At 45.1% G+C, this 27,025-nt stretch overlaps 1 protein-coding gene across 1 annotated transcript in view; it reads left to right on the top strand.

The window, feature by feature from the left end:
- igdcc3 (immunoglobulin superfamily, DCC subclass, member 3) overlaps positions 1-27,025 on the top strand; it is a 191,934-nt gene that overhangs the window by 1,555 nt on the left and 163,354 nt on the right. Inside the window, exon 2 of the mRNA XM_073033203.1 lies at positions 16,192-16,497. Coding sequence (XP_072889304.1) covers positions 16,192-16,497 — 306 coding nt within the window. The remainder of the gene's footprint in view (positions 1-16,191; positions 16,498-27,025) is intronic.

Here is a 27,025-nt window from a genome sequence, read left to right on the forward strand (position 1 = left end):
GAGCCTCCGGCCGTCACTGATCGCTTCCTTTGTAAACCAGGATCCCGGCTGCACGCTCTAATGAAAGCGCAGCTGCCACAGTGAGCGCACGGTGAAATTTAATTCACTCGGAAACCTCGGAGCCCATGAAACTGCCCGGGGGGCAGACAGCAGCCCCCAAGGGAGGTCTGAACACAGCCCAGGTTTAAGAGGGAGGGTAGGACTTGGCTCAGAGTTTTACCGGAGCAAAACCAGCTCCTGGCCAGTTAAACCTGATGCAGCGAACCTTTAATATAAACCATCACATAGCGAAGTTTCCCACACAATCCACTGCCAAGTGAATTTACCCTAGGTAAGGCGGCAAAGAAATCTACACTGCAGGATGCAGTAAGAAAATCCAACTTTTCAGTACACCCCCACTGTTACTGCTTCCTCTTTTCACGCGCTTTTTACACCCCGGTTTGTATCCTGGGGTGGAGTTTGTTTTGCCCCTCGGTTTCCTAGGCGTCTGTATCACCAAAAACTTGCCCTGGTCTAGCCACATGGATGTCCTGGCCTAGAAACCTCAGCAATGCCTCTACTTCCTGAGAAGGCAGGAGATTGAGAAACTATCCTTTTAGGATGGATCACAGCTTGAGATGTGAACTGCTCCACCCAAGATCTCTAGAAACTGTAGAGTTGTGAACACAGCATAGGACAGAAAATAGCCCCTCCTCTCTTAACTCCCTATGTTTTGGGTACCTCATGGGTAAAGCCCTCCCAACCATTGAGCACATGGACATGAAACGCCAAGGAAGGAAAGCAGCATCCTTCATCAGAGATCCTCACCACCCAGGCCATGCTCTTTTCTTGCTGCTGCCACCAGGTAGAAGGTACTAGAGCCTCAGGACTCGCCCCACCAAGTTCAGAAACCATCAGGCTCTTGCACAAACTTCACTCACTTGCCCATCCATGGAGATATTCCCTCAAACAATGATCTCACTTTAAGGACTCTTCATCTTGTTATTTGGTTTTCTCATTATTTATTTATATTTGTATGTGCCCATTTTGTTGTCTTCGATTGTTTTGTTGGGTAAGTCCAGAACGAGGGGTCACAGTTGAAGGGTAAAGGGGAAGCCTTTTAGGACCGAGATGAGGAAAAACTTCTTCACACAGAGAGTGGTGAATCTGTGGAATTCTCTGCCACACGAAACAGTTGAGGCCGGTTCATTGGCTATATTTAAGAGGAAGTTAGATATGGTCCTTGTGGCTAAAGGGATCAGGGGGTATGGAGAGAAAGCAGGTACAGGGTTCTGAGTTGGATGATCAGCCATGATCATACTGAATGGCAGTACAGGCTCGAAGGGCCAAAGGGCCTACTCCTGCACCTATTTTCTATGTTTCTTTGTTTCTACACTCCAGTTGATCTATCATAGTTATAGCTACTGTTATAGTTACTATTCTATAGATTTGCTGAGTATGCCCGCAAGAAAATGAATCTCAGGGTTGTATGTGGTGTAATATATAGTATGCACTCTGATAATAAAATTTACTTTGAACTTCAAACTTCGCTGTCTCCGTAAAGCTGCCATCAAAATCAAGGACCCCTCCCATTGCATCCTCATTAAAGGATCATCATCTAAGATCATCATGTTACTTTTTGCATTACTAACATTAGGGAGGAAGTCCAGGAGCCTAAAGACCCCCACCCTCTGTTTTAAGAACAGGTTCTTTCCCTCTGACATCAGATTTCTGAATGGCGCATGAACCCACCTTATTATTCGTCTTTACGCCATCTATTTATTTTGTAACTACTGGTAACTTTTATGTGTCGTACTGTACTGCTGCCACAAAACAACAAATTTCACAGCATATGTCAGTGAAAATAAACCTGGTTTTGGTTGTTCTGCCCCCTTCCATCAGAAAGAAGATCCACAGAGGTGTAGCAGTCAGTGCAATGTGATTACAGCTCAGGGCGTTCCAGCGTTTGGAGTTCAATTCCGACGCTGTTACAACTCGGGCGCTCCAGCATTTGAAGTTGAATTCAAGTGCCATTCTGTAAGGAATCTGGAATGCATGGGCTTTCTTCCAAGTCCTCCGGTTTCCTCCACCAGCTAGGTTAATTGATCACTGTAAATTGTCCTGTGATTAGGTTAGGGTTAATCGGTTTTGTCAGGGGTTGTTTGCACGGAGTAGCTCAAAGGGCCGGGAAGGCCTGCTCCGCACCATATCGCTAAATAATTAAATCAGTAAGATGCAAACTCTTGAGACATGTCCCACTAGTCTCAAGGATGGCTTCTACCCAACCATAAACACAAGAAAGTCTGCAACGCTGGAAATCCCAGAGCAGCAGCACAAAATGCTGGAGGAACTCAGCAGGTCAGGCTACTTCTATGGGGATGAATAGATATTTGACATTTCAGGCCAAGACCCTTCTTCAGGACTGAGAAGGAAAGGGGAAGATGCCAGAATAAAAAGGTGGGGGGGGGGGAAGGGGAAGGAGGCTAGCTGGAAGGAGACGAGTGGGAAAGGTCAAGGGCTGGAGAGGAAGGTATCTGATAGGAGAGGAAAGTGGATAATAGGAGGAGGGGACCCAGGGGAAGCTTCTATCCAACTGGCTCAACACTCCTGAACCGACCTTTTACTTGAAAAAGATGAACTCTTTTTCTCTCAGTCTACCTCATCATGGCCCTCACATTTACAAACGTGTAATTTGTCTCCCTGGACTGCACTTTCTCTGTAAATGTACTATATTGTGGATTTCTGTTAGTAGTTTCGTTTAATACTGCTTCAGTCTGGATGTCATGCAAGCAGAGGTTTTTCACCATATCTGCATTTGTGACAGTATTCAGCCAGTTGTTGCCTCCAGAACCAGCCATTCCATTGGTCTTCTGTCTGGTCTCTGTCAACTAGCTGTCATCAGACACTACTGCCAGTGACCTATCTTGCACCTAACGCTGTTCTTGTGCTCTGACCCACGCTGGCTTTCAGTTAAGCAACTACATTTCAAACTTATCATTCATGTTTTCCAATACTACTCCTCCATAAGCTTGAAATTTTCCCACAACCCTACAGCACTTTGAGATACAGTGTCTGCAGTACTCCTGAGTTCCTGATTTCATCCCCTCCCTACCACTGGTGGGTGTGCCTTCAGCTGCCAAGGCCCTGGGACTTGCAATTCGCTATTTAAATTCAATGATAAAGAGGCACAGGTCGAGTGGGCAGCCGGAGACTGTTTCCCAGAGCCAGAAAGGGCTCATATAAGGATGCATAGTTTTAAAGTGGTAGGAGAAAGTATGGTGGGTGGGGAGGGATGTCAGAGGTTTTTTTTCACTCTGAGGGTGGTGGGTGCATAGAATGCACTGCAGGGGTAATGGCAGAGGCAGGTACATTAGGGAGATTAAGGACCCCCATCACCCAGGACATGCCCTCTTCTCATTGCTACCGTCAGGAAGGAAGTACAGGAGCCCGAAGGCACACACTCAGCGATTCAGGAACAGCTTCTTCCCCTCTGCCATACCTCACTTTTAAAAAACTTTTTCTGTTTTTGCACTATTTTAAATTTAAGTATTTAGTATATGTATATATGTAATGTAATTGTTTTTTTTTCATATATTGCATTGTACTGCTGCTGCTAAACTAACAAATTTCACAACATGTGCTGGTGATATTAAATTTGGTTCTGATTCTGATTCCGATATCAGAGCCTCTTTAATGGGCACGTGGATGACAGGAAAATGTAGGGCTGTGGAAGAGGGGAGGGTTAGATTGATCTTAAAGTTAAGTTTTAAAAAGTCAGCACAACTTCAGCGGCTGAAGGGCCTGTGTTGTGCTGCAGTGTTCTACGTCCTAACTTCCTGCTGCTTCAGCTCGCTCTCATCCACTTTGAGTATTTGTTTAAGTGTGCCCTGATGTGGTTTAGCATCAGTTTGTTTGGCAATGGTGCTGCGAAGTGCTAAGTCAAAGGAACCGTCAAAACAGAAGTAGTTGTAATCAAACCAACCCGGCTGTAAATTCTAATGTAATTATTCCAGAGAAACCCGACTAGCACCTGAGTTATAAAACAATAATAATAATAATGACCGATCCATTATTGCTGATAGGACAATCCATATGTCATGGTCCGGTCCGTGAAATCCGTATTCCGGTTCACGATCTGGTCCATGTTCCTTATTCCAGGTTTTCCGGGTTTCCCCAGTTTCTGTTGAGACAGCTGATTCTTGTTCGAGTTGGCTTCTTAAATAGCTTCTGGATTCAGCCTCTGGCTGCTGGAGTGTTCCTGTCCAAACTCCCTGTCTGTATCCCTTCCCTACACCTTTCTGCCTGGAGCCTTGCCTCGCCTTCGCTCTGCCTGGAGCCTCGCCTTGCCTCGCCTCTGCCTGGAGCCTTGCCTCGCCTTCGCTCTGCCTGGAGGCTCACCTCGCCTCTGCCTGGAGCCTCACCTCGCCTCGCCTCTGCCTGGAGCCTCGCCTCGCCTCGCCCTGCCTCCACCTAGAGCTTTGCCTTGCCTCGCCTTGCCTCTTCCTGGAGCCTTACCTCACCTTGCCTCGCCTATGTCTGGAGCCTCGCCCTGTTTGGAACTGTCTGTCTGTGCACACATCTTCACTAGGTAGGTCTGGCTGTTTTGCCACTACCTAGCACTGGGAACTGTCATGTCGTGTTCAGCGTTCTGTGTAATGAGTCCTGGCCCTACGTCCTGTATCCAAGGAGGGGTCCCAGCTTGGTGTTCCATGTTCCTGTCTCTCCCTTGACCAAGGCTCTGTGTTCTTGTCTTGTCGATGTGCCTCGCCCAGCCCAGGAGTACCTTGCCCAGCCCGGTGCTAGGCTTCCCTCGTCTTGTGCTGGGGTTCCCTTGTCCTGTCCAGGAGTCTCATGTTCAGTCCTGTGCCTCACCTCGTCCTGTAGCCACGCCTTGTCCTCGCCTGGTTCTGGTGTCTGAGCTCGAGTCAAGACCCAGGTTCTGGGTCCTTGTCCAGTCTCTGGCTCGGAGTCCAAACCCAGGCTCCTAGTTCCCAGTTACATGTCCTGGTTCCGCTGTCCTCGTCAAGTCCTAGCCCAGGCCCGGAATCCTCGTCTCGTCCGGGGCCTCTGTCATGTCCAGCGTCCTTTCTTCCCCACTTTTCCTTGCTTCCTTCTCGCACCTAGCCCTGCTCCTGGTAGTTCAGTGTCTGTGTCTTGCTTTTGGGTCCTCTCCCAACACCCCCTCCCCCGTATGACACCATAATAGCTGTCCGGATACAATAATACAGGGTAAACAAGCAAGAACAACTTAATAGATATTCCAAATACACACAACTTACAGAAATCAGTAAGTGAAAAACACCAGAAATATGCTGAATTTAAAAGAGGAAGTTGAAAGACTTTGGAACATGAACAGGGTGTACATGGTCCAATAGTAATATTTACAACTGGTACCATCCCAAAGGCACGACTGTATACAATAGCGTTAAACAATTAGGGCTTCACAGTAATATTTATGTTAATCTTCAGAAAGTCACAATACTAAACACCACCCGAATAGTCTGAAAGTTCCTAGCAATTGAGAAATGAGTGTTCCTCAGGTTGAGCTGAGAAAAAAATGTTGAAAATACTCAATAGGTCAGAAAGACAAATAATAGATGTTTCAGGTCCAGGATCTTTTCTCACTTGTCAGTTTTGACAAAGCATTCTGGGCCTCAAACATTCTCTGTTTTTTATTCTACAGATGCTGCCTGACCTGCTAAGCGTTTCTGATACTTTCTGTTTTTATATCAGATTTCTCGCAAATGCAGCATTTTGACTTACAAGCACAAGGGATCCTGCAGAGCCTGGAAATCCAGAGTAGCGCAGTCAAAAAAAAAATGCTGAAGGAACTCAGCAGGTCAGACCGCAGCCATGGAGGACGAATAGTTGATGTTTTGGACCGGGACCCTTCATCAGGACTCAATGATGAATGGTCCTAGCCTGAAAAGTTGAGTTGTTTATTGCTCTCCATAGCTGCTGCCTGGCTTGCTGAGTTCCTCCAGCATTTTGTGTGTTACTTTTGATTTACAGTCGTCATTGCAAGGTACTTCACCTGTCAGCTCTAGAATGCTTGCAATAGATACTATGTATTGCATTGGTGAGTGTGCTTCAAAATTATGTCTTTATATCCAACGATTATGAAAGCTGCCATGTAAGTGCAAGTCTTCAGTGTGTCCCATACATGTGATTGTTAAAGATGAACGTTAGGGACATGGCAGATCAGCCAGTATATGCAGTGCAAGAAGCAGAGAGTCTTCCTTCAGAACAGTAACGTTAGAAATAAAGCAGGCATCTTTGCCCTCCAAGAGGACCACAACCTGTCCTGGTTTGGAGGCTTGTGTGCCTCAGTGAGCTGCAGAGCTATGTTGCCTGGAGTCAGGGCTTTGTGCTCCTGGTAGGGCCACCCATGCCAAGCAGGTCAAAGGGCAGAGGCCAAATTAAGAGTAGTCGACCAGTCCTCCAGGTTCGGGGGTTCAATTCAGGGCTAACAATCCTGACTGGTGAAATGGAAACGGCGGATCCTGTGTGCGATCTATCTGGGACTTGCTTGACTGACGGTAAACCGATAAGGAAGCTACTGCCATGATGACGGAAGCAGAGAACGCTGCCGGAGATGGAGGACCTTCATTGCTGTCCTAAACGCCAGCGGCATAACGGGTAAAGGAAGAAAACACCTTTGCAGGAAAAATGGGGAGGGGTGAAGAAAACAAAATGAGATTCTGCACTTCGATGCAAAAAAGCAGTGCAAATGAAAAATTAACATTCACTTTTAATTACCAGAAAGCCATGAAGAGGGCATGGTTCCAGGAAGAGATGCAAGAAACATCATAAAGAATATTAAAATAAAACCAGAAGCTATGGTTAACTTAATGAAGTCAAACAGACACTGACCACACCTGAAATGTTAATTCTTGATTCTCTGCACATGCTGGTGTGCTTGCTACGACTTCCCAGTCTTTATCTGTTTGTGGTTCAGGTTTGCAGCATTTTTCTTAAAGGGTCTTAATATTATGTTGGACGGTATTCTGATAGTGACAATGTCCTACAGTATTCCCCACATTATGTGTAATTTGTGCATATTCATAAACCTACTGTCGTTTCCATCCAAGATAATAATCATCCTATTCTACCTTGTTTGCCACGAGGACTATACCTGTGAATTTAATTTAGACAGGAAAGAAGATCATCCCAAACTGCATGTTCTTGTGGTTTGGTAACAGCAGAATCCTGTAATTGATATATCATTCTGCATTTTCCTCCCAGCCATCTCTGATTAAAGATGTTTTCGGCAGATTGTAACTTTCACACTATCTGTCATCTTTTGCCTTTGGGCAGAAGGAGGAGGTTGGTCTTCTTGGGTTGTAGAAGCTATGCTGGTAAATCAAAAAAAGAGGAAGCTGTATTGAATAATGATTACTTTTTGCAAGAGCAGTGTTAGAATTCTGGAGCTTAATCTATGTCTGTAGCTGGAACCCTAACACTGAACTCATTCCATAACCTATGGACTCACTGTTACAGATGCTGCATCCGTTCTCGATAGTTATTGCTTACTTATTATTATTATTATTACTTCTTGTTTTTAGTGTTTGCAGTTTGTTGCTTGTTCATATTTGTTAAGTGTGTGTTTTCATTGATTCTATTGTGTTTCTTCCTTTTACATGAATGCCTGCAAGAAAATGAATCGCTGGGTTATTTATGGTGAAATATATGTATTTGGTAATAAACTGACTTTGAACTTCGAACCAATACCCACATATTGATACTTCCTGCATAATAGAGAAAGCCCCATCTCCAGCTGGTTGTAATAACTAATCATTTAATTTAAATAAGCACTTTCCTCTATAGCTGATAGCACAGGATATTTGCAGAAATCCCTTGCTGACACCCAGCGCACACGTGCACCCGGTCTGAATGCCCTGTTCCCCACCGTCCCCAACTCACAGACGCACTCTCATCCCACACTGGTCACTTTTCATTTTTTATTGCTGCTGCTCCACATATTTATACGGCTGTTTGCTTTATTATAATAGTGCCAGGAGCATTATGCCGTTTTATATAAAATGCGCCTCACACTTTACGTCAACCTGTCAATCTCCAGGCCATGTCACTCAGGGACTTTCACTAATATTATTTTGCGAGTGGATGTGCCGGATCGTAACTATTTGTGCTGTGTGTGACTGTATGTTCTGCGTTTTGTACCTTGGCCTCGGGGAGCAATGTTTCGTTTAGCTGTGTACGTATGGCTGAATGAAAATAAACTTGAAATAAGATCGTCATACTTCAGAGAAGCCAGAAGGAAAATGAAAATATAATTTCAAAAAGGATCAGTTCACTTATGCAGAGTGTGGCTGTGTTGTGCTGATGTGTTACTGGTTTGTGAATCATGCGATTGTGTTGGATAACATGCCTGTCAGTAGATTCCCCAACCATAAAATGGGGGTGTGGATTTTGTACCTGCCGTGGCTGTGTAAATAATGCACGGGTACAGTGTTTAAGGGTTTCAGTTAATAGGAAGGAGCACCTGGAGAAAAGCAGGTCTTCCAAGTTCAATGTATGACACCATGTACAACCCTGAGATTCATTTTTTTGAGTGTATTCTCGATAAATCCAAGAAACACAATGAAAATTTGCGCCCATTAAGAGAGACAGACAACCAGTGTGCAGAAGACGACAAACTGTGCAAATACCAAAGAGCAAAACAATAATTAGTCGGTAAGCAATAAATATCAAGAACATGAGTCCTTGAAAGTGAGCCCATAGGTTGTGGAAACAGTTCAGTGATGGGGTGAGTGAAGTCCCTTCTGGTTTAAGAGCCTGATTGTTGAGGGGTAATAAATGTTCCTGAACCTGGAGGCGTGAGTCCTGAGGATTCTGTACCTCCTTCCTCTTGGCTGCAGTAAGAAGAGTGCATGACCTGGGTGGTGGTGGCAACGTGCACTAAAGTTTGAACTAACCATACTAAAGAGATGATAAATCTGGCTGTTGAAGGGCCTGAAGAACATCTGTTCAAAACATAATGAACTGAATAGGACTTGAAAGGGATCCGCACTATTGAAGTGGAACGCCACGATGCACGTCAACGCCCTCTTGAGCCCCCTCACAAAGTCTCGTTCTGCATTTTGGAATGGGGCGAAAAGCCTTTTATTGTAGATATGAAGGACAAGCCTGAATGTATTTCTATAGATCACTTTAAAATGGCCTACCAAGACCTGGGAAGGTTCCACTACCATACCCCTGCATTACAACATGACCATGTGCGTGCCAACACACCCCTGGATGAGCCAGAGGCACCTGTTAGTTACTCCAACCAAGGCCAGGTAGCTCTTACAAGCTCCAGACAGAGTCACAGTGCCGGTTCTGGTGAATTGAGGCAGGGCCTCTGTAGGGTAACGTAATGGGTGACAGATGACACATATCATTCATGAGAGAAACTGTTCTACATAATTCACAAGCACTGTCATTGGGTTGCGTTCACCTAAAAAGACTGTTTGATGTAAGACGTTTGCTCAAGGCGCTGCTTTTGGTTTGTTCATAATGGAAGTAAAGGGCTGCGGCTTTTGTTAAGCTCGTAAAACAGCTCTCGAATGTTTTATTCACAAAAATCCTGCATTGGTTTGCACATTCATGTCGTTGTCCAATGATCATCAAGCAAAGGACTGCACTTGTGGTGTGAAGAATCTTAGAGTGGTGCTAATGCCACTCTGCACATTCTGATACTTGTTCGACACAGCAGTGAATAATTAGCACCAGTGAACTAAAACACAGAATTAGCTGGTTATTGGGGGTCACGTTCAATTAGCTTAAATAATGTTGTGCGTTCTAACATTTCAAAACCCTTGCGTCACAGACACTGTAAATCTTATCTGGACCAAATTTTATTGCCACCGGCAAGAATAAAACAATGTGGGCACTGTTCTGAAATGATGGGTTTTTTGCTGTACAGTGTGATTTAAAGCTGAGGCACAAGGGCGCAAAGCCACAGATGTACTTTTATATTGAATGCTACTCAGTGCTTTGAATTAATACCCAGAGAAAGTTTGCGCAGGCAATAATTGGAACATATAGCAAAAAACCAAACTTTTTGTTTCAATTATCGTAATCCAAATAGCCTCCTCCAGTGACGTAACACCAAAAGCGGAGGTGGAACCATTTGCTTAAAGAGCAGGATGCTGAAGATTTTGCAAGCAGGGTATCACAAAGGTGTCAAAGTGAAGGCTTCACCACGGTAAATGAAGTGGGAATGTCAAACCTGGCCTGCAGCAGAAGGGACACAGCGGGAGGTAAAATAAAAGTACATTGACTTTCGTTTAGTGGCACTGGAAACTCAAACATACGAAGAAAGCTTCTCCTACGGAGGAGGTAGAAAGAGGCAAATCAGTGGATGGAAATGCCTGCTAAAAGTTCTCTCGCCTTGGTAATTCGGAAGTTTGGCCATCACTGTCACTTAGCTGGTACTGGAATATTGATTTGCCTTCCAGGGCAAAAGTCTGGTCAGTCTGCTTAAAAATTGCACTAAAGGAACGAGTTTGTGTTGGGGAACTTGTTCAATATTAATCCAAAGATCAAACCCGTGATTGGTGAGTCCTGGGGTCGGTGTGGTCCGGAGGGCAAAGCGAAAAGTCACAGTCCAGAGGTCGATGAGTCCAGAATTAGAAGCTCAAAGCCCCTGGCTCATCTTATCTGGAAGTCACAGGCCTCGATGTCTGCGACAAAAGGGCCAGGGACTGGGTGTTGGACGCTCAGTGTCTGAGAGTCTGGGGTCAAGGACTGGAGGTGGCCTGTCCTGGGCTTGGAGGCATGTCTACATGTGTGAGTGAGTGAGTGGGTCGGAAAGGATCTTGTTTTGCTGAAGTTGTTCTTCTGAACACTGTGGGCGTGCTACGTTGGTGCTGGACCGTGTGGTGTCTCCAACAAGGGAAAATCTGCAGATGCTGGAAATCCGAGCAACACTTCACCTGGGAGTCTGTTGGGATCATGTACTGTGTTTGGTGTTCCCAGTGTGGCCTCCTGTATATCGATGAGACTCGACAGAGATTGGGAGACCGCTTTGCCGAGCATCTACGCTCCATTCACCAGAAGAAGCAGGATCTCCCAGTGGCCACCTATTTTAATTCCAGTTCCAGTTTCCATCCATGGTCTCTCCACTGTCGTGATGAGGCCACACTTAGGTTGGAGGAACAACACCTTATATTCCATTTGGGTAGCCTCCAACCTGATGCTATGAACATAAATTTCTTGAACTTTCAGTAATGCCTCCCCCCCCCCCCTCTCCATTTCCTATCCCCTTTTCCCTCTCACATGTTATCTCCTTCCACGCCCATCGCCTCCCTCTGGTGCTCCACCACCCTCCCCTTTTTTTCTTTCTTCCGTGGCCTTCTGTCTCGTTCACCAATCTACTTCCCAGCTCTTTGCTTCATCCCTCCCCCTCCAAATTTCACCTATCACCTGGCGTTTCTCTGTCCCCTACCCCTGCCTTTCAAATCTACTCATCAGCTTTTTTCACTCTGGCCCTGCCGAAGGGTTTCGGCCTGAAACGTCGACTGTGCTTTTTTCCGCAGATGCTGCCTGGCCTGCTGAGTTCCTCCAGCATTTTGTGTGTGCTGTGTGGTATCACCTGTGGGCTGCCCCCCCCCCCCCCAGCACGTTCTTAGGCGTGTTGGTAGTTATCGCAAACCCACATGTGATAATTGACTCTGAACCTGAATCTGGATCGTTGTTGCTCCTTGTAACTTCTGACTAGGTTCAAAATTGGCAATCCTTAGTTTCGACTATGCAGCGCCAATACAGCTAAGACAGGTGGATAACCGGGGGGGGGGGGGTCACCGTAGGGTAGAGGTTAACATAAGAAATAGGAGCAGGCCACCTGGCCAGTAAAGCCTGTTCTGGCATTCAGTAGATTATGGCTGATCTGACTCATCTCCGCCTACCTGTCTTTTCCCCCGAACCCTTAATTCTATTACAGTGCTATTACAGCTCGGGGTGTTGGAGTTTAATTCTAGCATTCTCTGTAAGAAGTTTTTTATGTCATTCCTGTGAGCGCACGGGTTTCCTCTGGGTCTCCGGTTTCCTCCCACAGTCCAAAAAACGAACCAGTTAATTGGTCATTGTAACTTGTCCTGTGACTAGACTAGGGTTAAATAGGGGGGGTTGATGGACAGTGTGGCTTGTTGGAGCCAGAAGGGCCTGCTCCGTGCTGTATTTCTAAATAATAAAAGTAAAGTAAAATAAAATAAAGCTGAATAAATTGTCTTACCACACAGGCGTCTGAAGGATCAGTCCCTGCAGGCCTTATTTCGGACATTACTATCAAAATTCAAATTAAATTTCTTATTGAAGTATGCATATCATGTACAACTTCGAGATTCATTTTCTCGCAGGCTCCCACAGGAAAACTAAGAAATACGATAAACAAGATAGTACAGTAGTCATGCAATTTACATGAAGCCTGAGGTGTTGGGATGATCAGTAGTTTGGATGGTCATGGTCTTTGGGGAATTACTGTTGCTTGGTGGGTGGTGGAGGGGCTGATGCTGGAGCGAGTGGGAGGATGGGTAGGGAGACTTTGGGGTTCAAACGTTTTTCTGTCGTTCATTCTTTGGCTGTTTTCTCTGTTTCGGGGATGTCTGTGAAGAGTAAGGATTTCAGGTTGCATTCTGTAGACATTTTCCGACATTAGATTGAAGCATTGAGATCCCTCAGTAAACCACACATAACCAAGACCAATGTGCAAAAGGAGGAAAAATCATGCAAATAATAAAAAAGGTTAACAAATAATACTGCAAATGTCAACTGCAGGGCTCCTGAAAGTGAGGCCACAGGCTGCAGGCCCATTTCAGCGCTGAGGCAAGCGAAGCTGGTCCAGGAAATTCATCAAACTTTATTGTGGAACCTTTGCAGTGCAATAAAATGAGTTACTGTCTTTCAGTTTGGCAGTGGAACACTTACTCTGATATCAAAAGGATTTAAGCATCAGGCATGTTGGGAATATTGAAAGCAGCCCCCAAGGTTCCGGTAGGCTCTAGTTAAATGCAGAGGCTCTTGCTGTTTCTGAGGAATGCTGAACCGGTGAGGTACTGCCAAGCTAATTGGAAGAGGAAGTTCTTGTCCGGGATGCAAAAATGAGAGAAACTGCTCAAGGTTAGCCCTTGAGCTCTTGTACATTAGTAGGAACTGCTGTTGTCAAAGAACCTGCCAGCCAGGTGTAGTGTTACTTCCCAATGATCACTTGAGCACTTAGTATGAACAATGTCGTGGAATAATTTGTGACTTTAGATCACGCTTTGAAATGCAAAAACCGTGTTGGGTCTTCCAAAAATGGCAACACTTGACTATATCCTCACTTACTGCATCGCTTTGATTGAATAACTTGTGAATATTCTGCATGAAATTCTATCTTCTCCGTCGATGGTAAAGTTATATGGGAGGGGCGGCAACGGCATATTTGTGCTTCACTGACTAGTGCTGTACAGTGGTCGTGTCACATTTACAAGAGGCCTGAGAAACAAACTGCAGTTATAAATACTATTTGTACATATCCCAATAGTTTTGATGCTAGTGCAGACACTACACTTAATACTGTTTGTTCAAACTTCGGCATTATGTGAGAATTTACTGGCACACTCTCTTATTAAATGTACAGTGTGATTATAAACATAGCAACTGCGTCCTTGCAAATATTATCATGAGGTTTGGGTTTCAGCGGATGCATTAAGATAAAATCGGAAGTTTGTATTGCATGAATATAGCTTCTCTGTTCGTGTTAAATATATATGCATCAGCTTCTGTACTCCCTTACCTGTAAGACAAGCAAGAGAAAATCTGCAGCCGCTGGAAATCCAAAGTAACTGACACAGAACGCTGGAGGAGCTCAGCAGGTCAGGCAGCGTCTATGGAAAAGAGTAAACAGTTGATGTTTCGTGCTGAGACCTTGCATCAGGTCTGAAGATGGGTTTCGGCCCGAAACGTCGACTCTTTACTCTTCTCCACAGGTGCTGCCTGGCCTGTGAGCTCCTCCAACATTTTGTGTGTGGTCCCTTACCTGTGTGGCTCTTAGTGTACATTTCTGAATGGCAAACGCCAGCATGTGAAAGAGAGATTAGCTTTATTTGCTACAGGTACATGAAAACTTTGAAATGTAAGTGTTGTTTGTCAAATCAAATCGGCAAGGATTGTGCTGGGCGGCCCACAAGCGTCTCCACAGTGCGTGCCCATAACAAACGAGCTGTAACCCATGCACCTTTGGACTGTGGGAGGAAACCAGAGCCCCCCGGGGGAAACTTGCGTGGTCACGGGGAGATCGTACAAACTCCTTACGGATGGTGGGAGGAATTGAACCCCGATTGCTGATCGCTTGCATTGCAGCATGATTCACTAACCACTAGGCTGCTGTGCTGCCCCGAACAGGCCCTGAATGCGTCCTGAGTAGCTGTGGATACTTGCGTAAAGCTACTGCTGAGCCTTGTGTGCCTGCATCACCTGTGTGCAGGTTGTTGCTGGGCGCTAAGCAAAACAGGAAATGGTTCCCTCATAGCGAAAAAAAAAATGCTGGAGTGACTCAGCAGCTCAGGCAGCACCTGTGGAGGGAAATGCACGTCCGACATTTGGGACGAGACCCCTCACCTTGACTGAAGCCCGAAGCGCTGAATGTCCGTTTCCCTCCGCAGGTGCTGCCTGGCACACTGAGCTCTTCCACTCTCTTGTTTGTCGCTCCAGAATCCAGCATCTGCCACCTCTTGCGATCTCAGTGTATCACCTCACAGTTCAGCTCTCATCATAAGTCCTCCTTGGATGTGAAATTGCCAGTACACCATAAATCTGAATGATTGGTAGTGCATCCCTTACATATGTGATCGATGGGACTAGGCAGAATAGCGGTCTGGCACGGACTAGATGGGCTGAAGGGCCTGCTTCTGAGCAGCAGTGCTCTGTTACTCTAACAACCTGGATCTCTCACTGGCTCAGTTGCTAACTGTGGGCGCTGAGACTGATAGACAGTAAGATGGCTGCCACCGGCTAAATTGAAAAATGGGTTGAGGAGGGGAGGCAAGATTTTTGGCAGATCCTCGTGGTATTCCAGATCACGTTGGAGAAGCGGTGCTGATGCTGGAAATCTGAAAAGGAAAATGCATGGCGTGAGAGGTAACATCAGGGAAGGACGGAGAAATGGCTCATCAAACCTCCCGAAGGAGTGTGTGCTTCTTGTGCAGTGATGTACCCTCTTAGTACAGCTCTGGGGGTCAGCATAGAACAGGGGTTCCCGACCACTTTTATGCCATGGACTCTTCCTACTAACTGAGGGGTCCGTAAACACCAGGGTGGGAACCTCTGGCCTAGAGTGTTGAAAAACAGGGCTTGTTGGCATTTGCGAAATTAGAGAACTTCCATGTGAGGCATTGGTCAGACTGCATTTGGTTTGGGGTTTTTGATCCTCCACATCAACCAGGCACGGAAGGAGAGCGCACTCGAAACTGGTCTGTCACTGGATCGAACTCAGGAACTTCCCAAGCCCAGTGCTGAAACATTCGTTTTTAAGTGTTTTATATGCATAGAAAGGTAAAATATATACTATATACTAAGACAACCGTTTGACTAACTGACACTAAATAATACCGGATGTGCCTGTTCTGACTTCCACAGTAAGAGAACTTCTGATTTTTTTTTATCCTGATCCATGGTAACGGACGCACATCCTCCTGTATAAATCATCTCTAGATTACTTATAATACCTGATACAATGTAAATGCTATGTAAAATAGTTGTTATACTGCATTGTTTAGGGAATAATGACAAGAAAATAAAGTCTGTACATGCTCGAACAACAAGTGCTGGAAGAGCACTTCCAGGTTTTCTCGATTCGCGGTTGGTTGAATTCACGCATGTGGAACTCGCGGATAAGGAGGGCCGACTATGTCCATTTAGAATGGAGATGAGGAGGAATTTCTTTTGCCAGGCAGTGGTGAATATGTGGAATTTATTGCCAAGTCTTTGGGTAGAGTTAAAGTGGAGTAATAGGTTCTCAATTAGGAAGGTCAAAGGTTATGGAGAAGGCGGCAAGAGAATAGGATTGTGAGGGAAAATAAGCCAGCCACGATCGAATGATGGAACAGAAAATGGTCCACTTCTGCTCCTATGTCTTATGGTCTAACTACAATGAATTATGAATGCGTATTTTGATTGCATCAATATAGATAAGGGATAATGGTGTCACCATGTTTTTCTTTTATTTTAAAGATTTAGGCCAGTCCTCAGAGCTGACCTTCACCATGGAACCGAGCGACGTTGTGGCGGTGGAGGCTCACCCGCTCAAGCTGCATTGCCAAGTGGAAGGAATGGAGCCCATCAGCAAGTCATGGAGGAAGAATGGTGTGCTGCTGACCGACAGCGAGCACATCTCGCTGCTCGCCAACGGCTCGCTCTACATCACCAAGTTCCAGAAGCTGCGGGAGGACGGCTCTTCCGACGAGGGGGAGTACGACTGTACCGCCCAGAACCGCCTGGGCCTGGTGGTCAGCCGGAAGGCGAAGGTGCAAGTCGCAAGTGAGTGACGGCAGTTCTTCTGAAAGGTTCAGGCCGGGTTGGAGAACTGATCTAGAGTAAAGGGGGTTCTGCACGAAAGAGGACGTGCGTGCTCGTGTTGGCGACGCAAGAGACTGCAGCTGCTGGAATCTGGAGCAACGTGCAAAACGCTGGTGGAACTCGGCAGGTCAGGCAGCATCTGGGGAGGGAAATGCTCAGCTGACGTTTTGACCCTGAACGTTTAGTCTGTTCATGGTTGGGTTGAGCCGTTCTCCGATCCCGGTAATCCATTTGCCGACGTTTCGTCCCCATACGAGGAGACGTCATCAGTGCACTGCTCTTGTCTGTTCTCTGCCTGACCCACTGAGTTCCTCCAGTGCTTTGTGTGCCGTTGACATTGGTGATGACTTCCCCTCCTTCTTTCTTCTCCAATATCTTTCCCTGTGATTCTTTCTTTAATTTCATTTGTGAAGTTATGTTTTACATCTATAAGACTTCCACACAGGACTTTTTGTGCTTTGAATGATGCTGATTGCAGTGGAGACCAATTAGCCTGAGGTTAGAACGTGGGTTAAGCTATCAATACGTTGGGCAGTCTCTCATCTAGGATTAGTAATGGCTTGCTTCAGGGTGACAGGTGCATGATAAGGTCTATTGCCCAAGATACTGTATGAGGAAATGTCAAAATCTTCCTGATGTCATGAAATGCTGCTAACATGTAAATCCGAGTCATACGACATGGCAAAATCATTGAATTTACAGAATGTACTCATACGTACGTTTCTGCAGGGAAGACATTGAAGCAGTGAAAATTAACTTCAAAAAATACAAATAAAGAAAGGTTTGTATTTATATTTCATTGCTGCAGAATAACTGAAAGTAGCACTTGGATAATTTTTGAATGTCACAGGCCAGGATTTTGTGGTGTATACTTACTTACTGCCTGTTACACCGCTGGCGATTAGGGCGGCTGTGAAGGACCTCCATCTCTGGTGGTGTTCAGGGCTTTCTTCAACGTGTCAGTGGCTTCCTTTCCGTTTTCACCACTGTCAGTCATGCAAGGGACGGGCGGAGACTCGGGAGTACCGTCGCGCTCTGATGTTGAAGGATCCTTCATTGCTGTTCCCGTGGCAATTTTGTATTACCAGTCAGGGTTGCTAGCCCTGAGCTGAAACCCCGAACCTGGAGGACCGGTGGACCACTTAGTCTGGCCTCTTACACTTTGACCTGTTTGACATGGCTGACCCTATCAAGAACCAAAGCATAAAGCCCTGATAGCTCTCCAGGTCATTGAGGCACACAAGCCCCCAAACCTGTGGTCCTCTTGGAAGTTTGTGGTGTGTGAACGTACTATATTCTCATTCAGGGATGAAAGCGCCATGGAGGCGTGGTGTCGCGTGATGGTGTAGAATGGGAGGATGTAACCTTTAGTTTGTAGTTAACTCAGTTCAGTTCATCCTTCCAATGGAAAGGAGCCGTTCATTTTGCTGTAGGCACACTCTCCCTGCTCACGGGGCCTGGACACTTCTTCAGTGAATCGAAGCAAAGTGGAGCTCAAGCACGTCCCCACTGGAAGGGAGTGGGCTTGGGAGGATGTGTTGTGGCCGCAGGTGGTTTTGGAGAAACTTTGTGAAGCGGGAATGGATGAGGAGCGTGACCCAGAGGTTTGTCCTGAGCTGGTGAGGCGCAAAAATGAAAAGTACTGAATATTCAAAACCACGCATCACCCAAAAAATAAATAGAATAAGGTTATATAGGAGCGGTTTAGACTGAGTGCCAGGACCTCTTGATTGTACTATGTTCCGTGGTGGGTCTCTCGTCACAGAGAGATGAGATTTGTGGAGAGGGAGGGGGTTGGGGTGGGGAACTCTCTAAAGCCTTTCAGTGATTCCACGTGGAAAAATATTCCTATTGCAATATTATAGTCAATACTAAATGTATTTTCCAAAATCACCCTGCCCAAGCACTTAAGTGTATAATTAATTTAAAGACTGACCTGCTTTTGAGTGGAGTAACCTTTGGAGGTTACTTGTTAGGTCTGATTATTTAAAACTGACCTGAAATGAACAGGTCAGCCATTAGAACTGAGCCATTGCACTGACCGAGCTTTGGCCAGTACTTCATCGGATTTATTGTGTTCTGTTTGTGGAAACAAATTGGCTTAATTGCATTTATCCGTAAGAGCCCAGGCTCTGGGAATTGACTGGTAGGATTGGAGTGCGTACGATTGGACACTCAAAATGTTTGGCTAGCAGCCGCACAACAGTAACTGTACCCAATAATCGGGTTATGTGAGGCGGCCTGTCATTTGTTGCAGTCAATAGATGATCATAAAGACACTTAATGATTGGCTGAGCCACCTGCTCAGGTTTAGAATGGGATAGAATTCAGATCCTGCCTTTTTGTTAGATTTGTTACTTTTTCTTTATTACTTCAAGGCTCTTTGGGAGTTCTGTTTTATTAAGCTGTTTAACACAAAATCTGAAAGGTCGCCTGAAATAAGACAATAATACCTAGAAGTAGAGTCAGGCCATTTGGCCCATCAAGTCTGTTCCACCATCTGATTATGGCTTACTTGTTATCCCTCTCAACCCCATTCTGCTGCCTCCTCCCCATAATCTTTGATACCCTTTCTAATCAAGAACCGTCAGAATCAGATTTAATATTGTCAGCATATGTTGTGAAATTTGTTGTCGTCTTTGCAGCAGCAGTACAGTGCAATACATAATAACAGTGAAAAAACATGTATTAGGGTAAATATAAATAGTTAAGTAAGTACAGCAAAAATGGAAGTAAAGAAGCAGTGAGGTAGTGTTCATGGGTTCAGTGTCTATTTTGAAATCGGATGGCAGAGGGGAAGAAGCTGTTCCTGAATCATTGAATGTGTGCCTTCAGGCTTCTGTACCTCTTCCCTGATAGTAGCAATGAGAAGAGGGCATGTCTGTAACCGTGGTCTTGGGGGTCCCTAATCATGAACACTGCCTTTTTGAGGCACCACTCATTGAAGATATCCTGGGTATCACGGATGCTGACCAGGTTTACAGCTCTTTGCAATCTCTGCTTTAAATGTACCCAATGACTTTGCTTTCACAGACTCACCACACTCTAGCTAAAGAAATTTCCCCTCAGTTCTGCTCTAAAGGTCCCGTTCCCTCTTTAGATGTTGCCTGACCTGACCGACCGGCTGAGCTCCTCCGGCACTCTGTGTGTTGCCGCAGGAACAGCTGAGACCGGAGAGCAGGCAAGTACGGGAAACACAGCCGGCAGCCGGCCTCGCTGACTCAGTGAGTGAGAGAGCCTGCTCAGTGCTCCAGGCTCTGCTCGGCTCCACCCAGTCCTTGAATCTTGCAGCAGAGCTGGGGTGGGGAGAGGTGGCCTGTACCCACACAGTGGAAGGAGCTGGCAGATCCATCCCCAATCATCTCACTGGTCTCCCAGACAATCCATCTGTGTGCAGGGCGCTTCTATGAATTGGGTGTTCGGAAGGTGGACCTGTACCAGGGATGTGCCTTATTCCTGGTCAGTATTGATCCATTATGGCTGCTTACAGCTATTCCAAGAGTGTCATCTAACTGCATGGAGGGAGACGTTACTGCTTTGACAAGTTGCAGGGAGCAGATCTGCCCTATTCCACCGTCTTTGCTTGATGAATTATGGAGCAGGTCACTGAGAACTCTATCATGTGCAGCGTTCTGAAGGTAACATCACAAGCAATATTCAGAAAGGCCAAAGATGCTGACTGTTGACCTGAGACCCATGGAGCAGTGCTGTGCAAAAGTCTTAGACGCATATGTATAGCTAGGGTGCCCGAGTCTTTTGCACAGTACTGTATTTGTCAACATGGAGCAGAGAGCAAGTTTGTCAATCTGATAGGAGCAAAGGGTGTTGGGAATGGCGAGGGTGGAGTGCCATGGGACGGTTGGCAGAGAATGAGTGCCAGGACCAGGGGTGGGGGGGTGGGGACAGGGAAGAGGTGGCACCCTGAGACATCAGGCAAGGTCATGTGACTCCGAACAACTGGTTTATTGATCAGTAACAGACTGCTTCTCTGGTGCTTCCCACTCCTTCCCCTTTTCCCAACCATGATTCCCCTCTCTCTGTCCCCTTCCCACTCACTCTCAGTCCACAACAGAGACCCAGATCAGAATCAGGTTTATCATCGCTCACATATGTCATGAAATTTGATTTTTTTTTTGGTGTAGCAGCAGTACAGTGCAATATGTAAAATTACTACAGAACTGTGCAGAAGTTTCAGGCACCCTAGCTATATATATATATATAAAAAAATATATCCCTGAGACTTTTGCACAGTACTGTTTGTCATTGAGATACTGACTTGTAGGAATATTTTGGAGGTTCCACAAAGAGAGATAGGCTTTGTGGAAAGCCACTGAATTCAGTCATTAGATACAACTGATCTCACCCTGGCTGATGAACAAAGCGAATCCAGGTTAAGATTGCTACCAGGCCAAAGAAGTTTATTTAAAAGTAAAACCAAATCCTAAATCTTCACTGCATTAGTGTGGTTCTCTGTGCTGACTTGAACCAGTAGAATGATTTATTATTTTTGACTGTATTTGATAATGGAACAACAGATCAGTGCTGATCCTCTCTCAGTCCTTAAAACTCCACTCAGTGGCAAAGCAAAATGAAGACCTGAACACTTCAGCCTTGTAGGAATTGGCTGACTGCCCCCCTCATAGCTGCTCTGCCATCTACTCAGATCATGGGCTGATCTTCCATCTTGGTGCCAATGTCCCATGATTCCCTGCATATCCATAAATTCATTGGTTGCTCCTTTGAATGAAGACTATGGCTGCACATTCACAGACCTCTGGGGTAGACATTTCCACAGGTTAACTGCCTGTGAAGAAATTTCACTGCATCATATTCCTGTGGTTGCAAAATAAGCCTTTGCTTTATTCTGAAACCAACTCCTTTGGTTCTGGGCTCCTGTGCCGGGGAAGCACCCTCCCTGCATCAAGCCTGTTAAGAATTTTGTATGTTTTGATGAGATTGATCTCACAATTCCCTTTTTGGACTATTTATTTAATGATTACGGGTGGCCCCCGTTTTTCGAACGTTTGCTTTACGACAGCTCGTTGTTATGAAAGACATACATTAGTACCTGTTTTCACTAACCAAAGAGATTTTTCGCTTTTATGAAAAAAATACCCCTGCTTTATACGTGTGTTTACCCTGAGAAAGACTACCATGACCGTGAAGCCTTGTGTGGGCAGTTGTGTGCACATGCGTGTACGTGCCGATTTTTTTTTCTCCAAGTTGATTTTGGCTCGCTGTCTTCCCCATTCCGATAAATGAGACTACACCGTACATACAATATTTCTATATATAGGCTGTATATTTATCATATCATTCCTGCTTTTACTATATGTTCATGTTGTTTTAGGTTTTATGTGTTATTTGGTATGATCTGGTAGGTTATTTTTTTGGGTCTGGGAACACTCAAAGATTTTCCCATGTAAGTTAATGGTAATTGCTTCTTCGCTTTACAACATTTCGGCTTACAAACGGCTTCGTAGGAACACTCTACCTTCGGATAGCGGGGGAAACCTGTATAATTTTTATGTCCTGCTCTGTACTGCTGCCATAAAACAAGTTTCACAACGTATGTCAGTGATAATAAACCAGATTCTGATTCTGACTTTGATTCTAAACTCTCGAGGGTACAGTCCCATTCTGCACAATCTCTCCTCATATGGCAGACCCAGCAAACCAGGAACCTGCTTGAGTAAATCCTTATCACGCCCCTCTCCACTTCACTCCAGCTGTAGTCTCACTCAGATCCTGTGTTATTACAATACAACTTCCAAAGTTCAAGTAAGTTTAGTATCCAAGTATGTATTTTCTTGCAGGCATTCAAGTAGAACAAAGAAATACAATAGAATGAATGAAAAACTACACATAAAAACTGACAAGCAACCAACGTGCAAAAGAAGACAAATAGTGCAAATATAAAATAATAATAATAATAATAATAAATATTATTGAGAACATGAATTGCAGAGTCCTTGAAAGTGAGTCCTTAGGTTGTGGAATCAGTACAGTTTTGAGGTGAGTGAAATTATCCACACTGGTTCAGGAGCCTGATGGTTGAGGAGTAATAACTGTTCCTGAACCTAATGGTGTGGGACCTAAGGCTCCTGTACCTCCTTCTCAATGGTAGCAATGAGAAGAAAGTGTGGCCCGGATGTGGGGCCCTTAATGGTGGCTGCTGCTTTCTTGTGGCAGCGCTCCTTGTAGGTGTGCTCGCTGGTGGGGAGGGCTTTTCCTGCGATGGACTGGGTTGTGTCTAGCACCTTGTGTAGTCTTTTCCATTCCTGGGATTTGTTGTTTCCATACCCGGTCGTGATGGAACCAGTCACTTACTTCTGTGTTCAAATCCGCTCCTGAGAAAATGACATTACTGAAGAAGGGTTTCGGTCCAAAATGTTGATTGTTTATTAACATCCATAAACGCTGCCTGACCTGCTGAGTTCCTCCAGCATCCTGTGTGTTGCTCTGGATTTCCATCATTAGCACAATCTCTCATATTTATGATACAACTTGCCCTCTTATTCACTTTTTGCTCCTGCAAGTTGGTCATCACCAACTTGTGTGGAGCCTCTTACCACGTTTCTGTTCTGTGCACCCGAGTGGATTCTCTTGGCTCGTCTGATAGGCTGCACCTCTGAGGGGCAAAGGGTTGTTTTGCCGCTCGAAATGCAGTAACGGTCTTGAAAATCCATTTCCCAATCCGAACAAAGTCTTGTGCATTTTAAATTTATCAGTAATCTAATTCCCTTGGAATTGGTTAGACAATTTGTAACTTGTGTAATTTGATAAAACCGTCTGCCAGGTTCATAAATCACAATGTGACCCTGGGAACACTCCCCTGATGAAGAGCATTGATTGTATCACTCAATAAGACGGATTTATGACCAGGCCACTTTCTATTGTCCTTCCATCTGTCTCCACAGAGAGTTGCATATCTTCTGGAGTTGCTGCCAATCTCTGCTGGGTTTTCGATTGACGCTGGGCCTTTTCTGATGGATTAGCAACAGATACTAAGCCATTGCAACCATTTCTCATTAGCTTTTGGGCCATTTTCCCCCTTGACGAGTAACGTTTTCTGGGAAATTATAAATCCATTGCTTTCTGGGTCATGACTGGCGTTTGCTTGGGTTCCATTATTTGGTTGAATTTACCTTGTCTAGATCTTGCATTACAGATGTCACCTTTTGGAATTGATTAATTATTGTCACATGTAGTGAGATAACAGTGAAAAGTTTTTGTCTGTGTGCCATCCAGACAAGCCATTCCATATATTAGTACATTGAGGTAGTAATTGTAAAAATAAGTGCAGAATATAATATTACAGTTAAAGAAAAATTGCACTGTAGGCAAATAATGTGTTACGGCCACCGTGAGGTAGACTGAGAGATCAGTGACTCATCTTTTAGTGCATGACAGCTCCACTCAAGACTTTGAAGACGGCTGTGTAAAAGCTGCCCTTGAATCCTGTCGTTAGTTCTCTCAAGCTTTGGTATCTTCTTCCCAGTGGAAGGGGCAGAAGAGAGAATAACTTAGGTGGGTGTAGTTCTTGATTATGTTGCCTGCTTTCCCAAGGCAGCAGGAAATTTAGACGGGGTCAGCGATGGGGAGATTGGCTTGCGTGATGGACTGGGCTCCCATTCGCAACTCTCCGCAACTCCTAGCGGTGTTGGGCGGAGCAATTGCCACACCGAGCTGTGGTTCATCCACGAGCTTTGTCCTGAAGAAAGGTCTTGGCCCGAAACGTTGACTGTTTACTCTTTTCCGTAGATGCCGCCTGGCCTGCTGAGGGGGGGGGGGGGGGGGGTGTGTGTGTGTGTGTGTGTGTGTGTGTGTGGTCCTTGACCCTTCTTTCTGATAAGATTTTATTTTCATTCATGCTTTCAGGAACAGTGTCTGCTCTCGGATTTCTGAACAGCCCATGAACACTACCTCACTATTTTTGCTCCCTTTTTGCACGACTTATGTATTGCACTGTACTGCTGTCACAAAGCAACAAATTTCACAACTTATGCCAGTGATAATAAACCTGATGCTGATTCTGAGTCCTGCCAAGAGGTTCCTCTTATTTACAAAACACAGGTAGAATCTCCGTGCACCTCAGTTGCCAACCTTTTGTCGAGGTTTGAAATCCAGGCAGTGCTTTGCTCCCGGGTTATTGTCAGGAAGGTTGTGGTGTAATGTACCACAGAGAGCGGAGATTTTTCTCATACCTTACGCCGAGCACCTTCTTTCAAACCTGCTGGCCTCGGGCAGCGGACAGGGGAGGTGCGGCCCGTTGTCTGTCGGGGGCGGGAGAAATCATTGCAACCTGCAGGCGGGGTGAGGGATGGGAAACCAGTCCTGAACGTACAGCTCTGGCAGCATCTCACGTTCAGGCAGCCTCCAATCAGAACTTGCAGGAACATGCAGCGAATGCGGAGTGTCATGGGATGTGGAACATAGAACACAGGGCAGGACATGATCAGGCCTTTCGACCCACAATGAACTAATTAAACTAGTATTTAAATGTTTAACTAAGTTAATCCTTTTTACCTGTACAATGTTCATCTCCCTCTATCGTCTTCACATAAGACTGTGCAAAAATCTTAGGTATGTGTATAGATGTATATTTAGCTAGGATGCCCAAGACTTTTGCAGAGTACTGTAGTGATTTTATGTATTGCTGCCACAAAGTAAAACATATTTCATGACATATTTCAAGTAATGATAAACCTAATTCTGATATAGCTCTCTATGTGGGCTGAGAGTGGGAAGGGGGTTGGGAAAAGGTAAAGGGAGTGGGAAGCACCAGAGAGACATACTGTAATGGTCAATAAACCAATTGTTTTGGAATCAAATGACCTTGTTTCAGGGCTGGGTGAGTCTGTACCCATGCCACTCACCCCATCCCTGGCACTCTTTCTCTCCCACCCGTCCCATACCCTGTCATGGCGCTCCCACCCTTGCCATTCCCAACATCCTTTGCTTCCGCCAGATTTACAGACGTTCTCTGCTCCTTGACAAATACAGTACTGTGCAAAAGTCTTAGACACCCTAGCTATATGTGTGTGTTTAGGATTTTTGCGCAGTATTGTACATATGCCTGTCTATGAGTCTCTTAAATAACTTTATCGTATTTGCTTCCACTATCATCCTTGGCAGTTTGTTGGTCTTTGTTTTTCATAAATTCTAATGTATTTCTTTATTTTCCTGTAAAAGCCCACAAGAAAGCGAATCTCAAGGTAGCATATGATAACATTTACATACTTTCATAATAATTACAGGCATCCACCATTCACTCTGTGAAAAAACAGGTAGCTGGACATACGTTATATGCCTACCCCATAGTATTAGATGTTTTGACCATGGAAACAAGATACCAGTTGTCTCATCTATCTATGCCTCTTGTAACCTTACAAACTTCTGTTAGGTCTCCTCACAGCCTAACGACCCAAGTTTGCCTAACCTCTCCTTGTAGCAGATGCCTTCCAATCCAGGCAGCATCCTGCTAAACCTCTTCTGCGCCCTCTCCATCGTCTTCACACCCTTCCTATCTGTAATGTGGCAACCCGATTTTAAAGGTTAGCTTGATTTGTTACGTGTACATTGAACCATCCTGTGGAATGCGTTGTCTGCATCGACGATGTGCAGCCTGCAAGTGTTCCCACGAGTTCAGCACCACTTTAACATGCCTACAACTTACTAACCTGGAATGTGGGAGGAAACTGGAGCACCCAGAGGAAACCCACGTGTTCACAGGGAGAACATACAGTGGCGGCAATTGACCCCAGATCTTATAACTGGTACTGTAAAGGTTTACGCTAACTGTGAAAGAAACGCTCCAAATCTGACCTGATCAGAGTCTTATAAAGCTGCAACACAACTTTCTGATGCTTGAATTCAGAGCTTTGATGAATAAAGACAAGCCTGTCACTTTACTGATACAATGTCAATGCAAGGTAGAGCAAAACTGGTTTCTAGGCAGTATTGTGAGATCTAAATCAGCTAATTTCTTCATGGGATGTGGACATCACTGGCAAGGCCAGAACTTATCGTCCATCCTGAATTAAAAAGTTGAGAGTCAACCACAGTACCTGTTCTGGAGTTACTATACATACAGTATAGACCAAAGTGCATAAATGTGATGGGGTTCCTTCATTACAAGGAGTACAAGCCATCCTGAATTAAAACAGAAATACAGAAGATTCTGTAGATGCTGGAAATCCAGAGTAACATCCTGACGAAAGATCTCAGCCCAAACCATTGACCCTTTATTCCTTTCCATAGATGTTGCCCGAGTTCCTCCAGCATTTTTTGTGTACTTAATTAAGATAGGTCTTATTTGTGTGGGGGTTGTGCGGGGAATGTTGATACCTTTTCTTTCAACAACCCCCATGGTTTATCTGTATTAAATGGCTATCTGGATAAGACGAATATCAAGGTTGTATTGTACGTGTTTACCTAGACAATAAAATGAACCTTTGTAGTTGAGGTGAAAGAAGGGTGTATTGTA

This window comes from Hemitrygon akajei, chromosome 30, assembly GCF_048418815.1.
Source record: "Hemitrygon akajei chromosome 30, sHemAka1.3, whole genome shotgun sequence".
NCBI lineage: Eukaryota > Metazoa > Chordata > Chondrichthyes > Myliobatiformes > Dasyatidae > Hemitrygon > Hemitrygon akajei.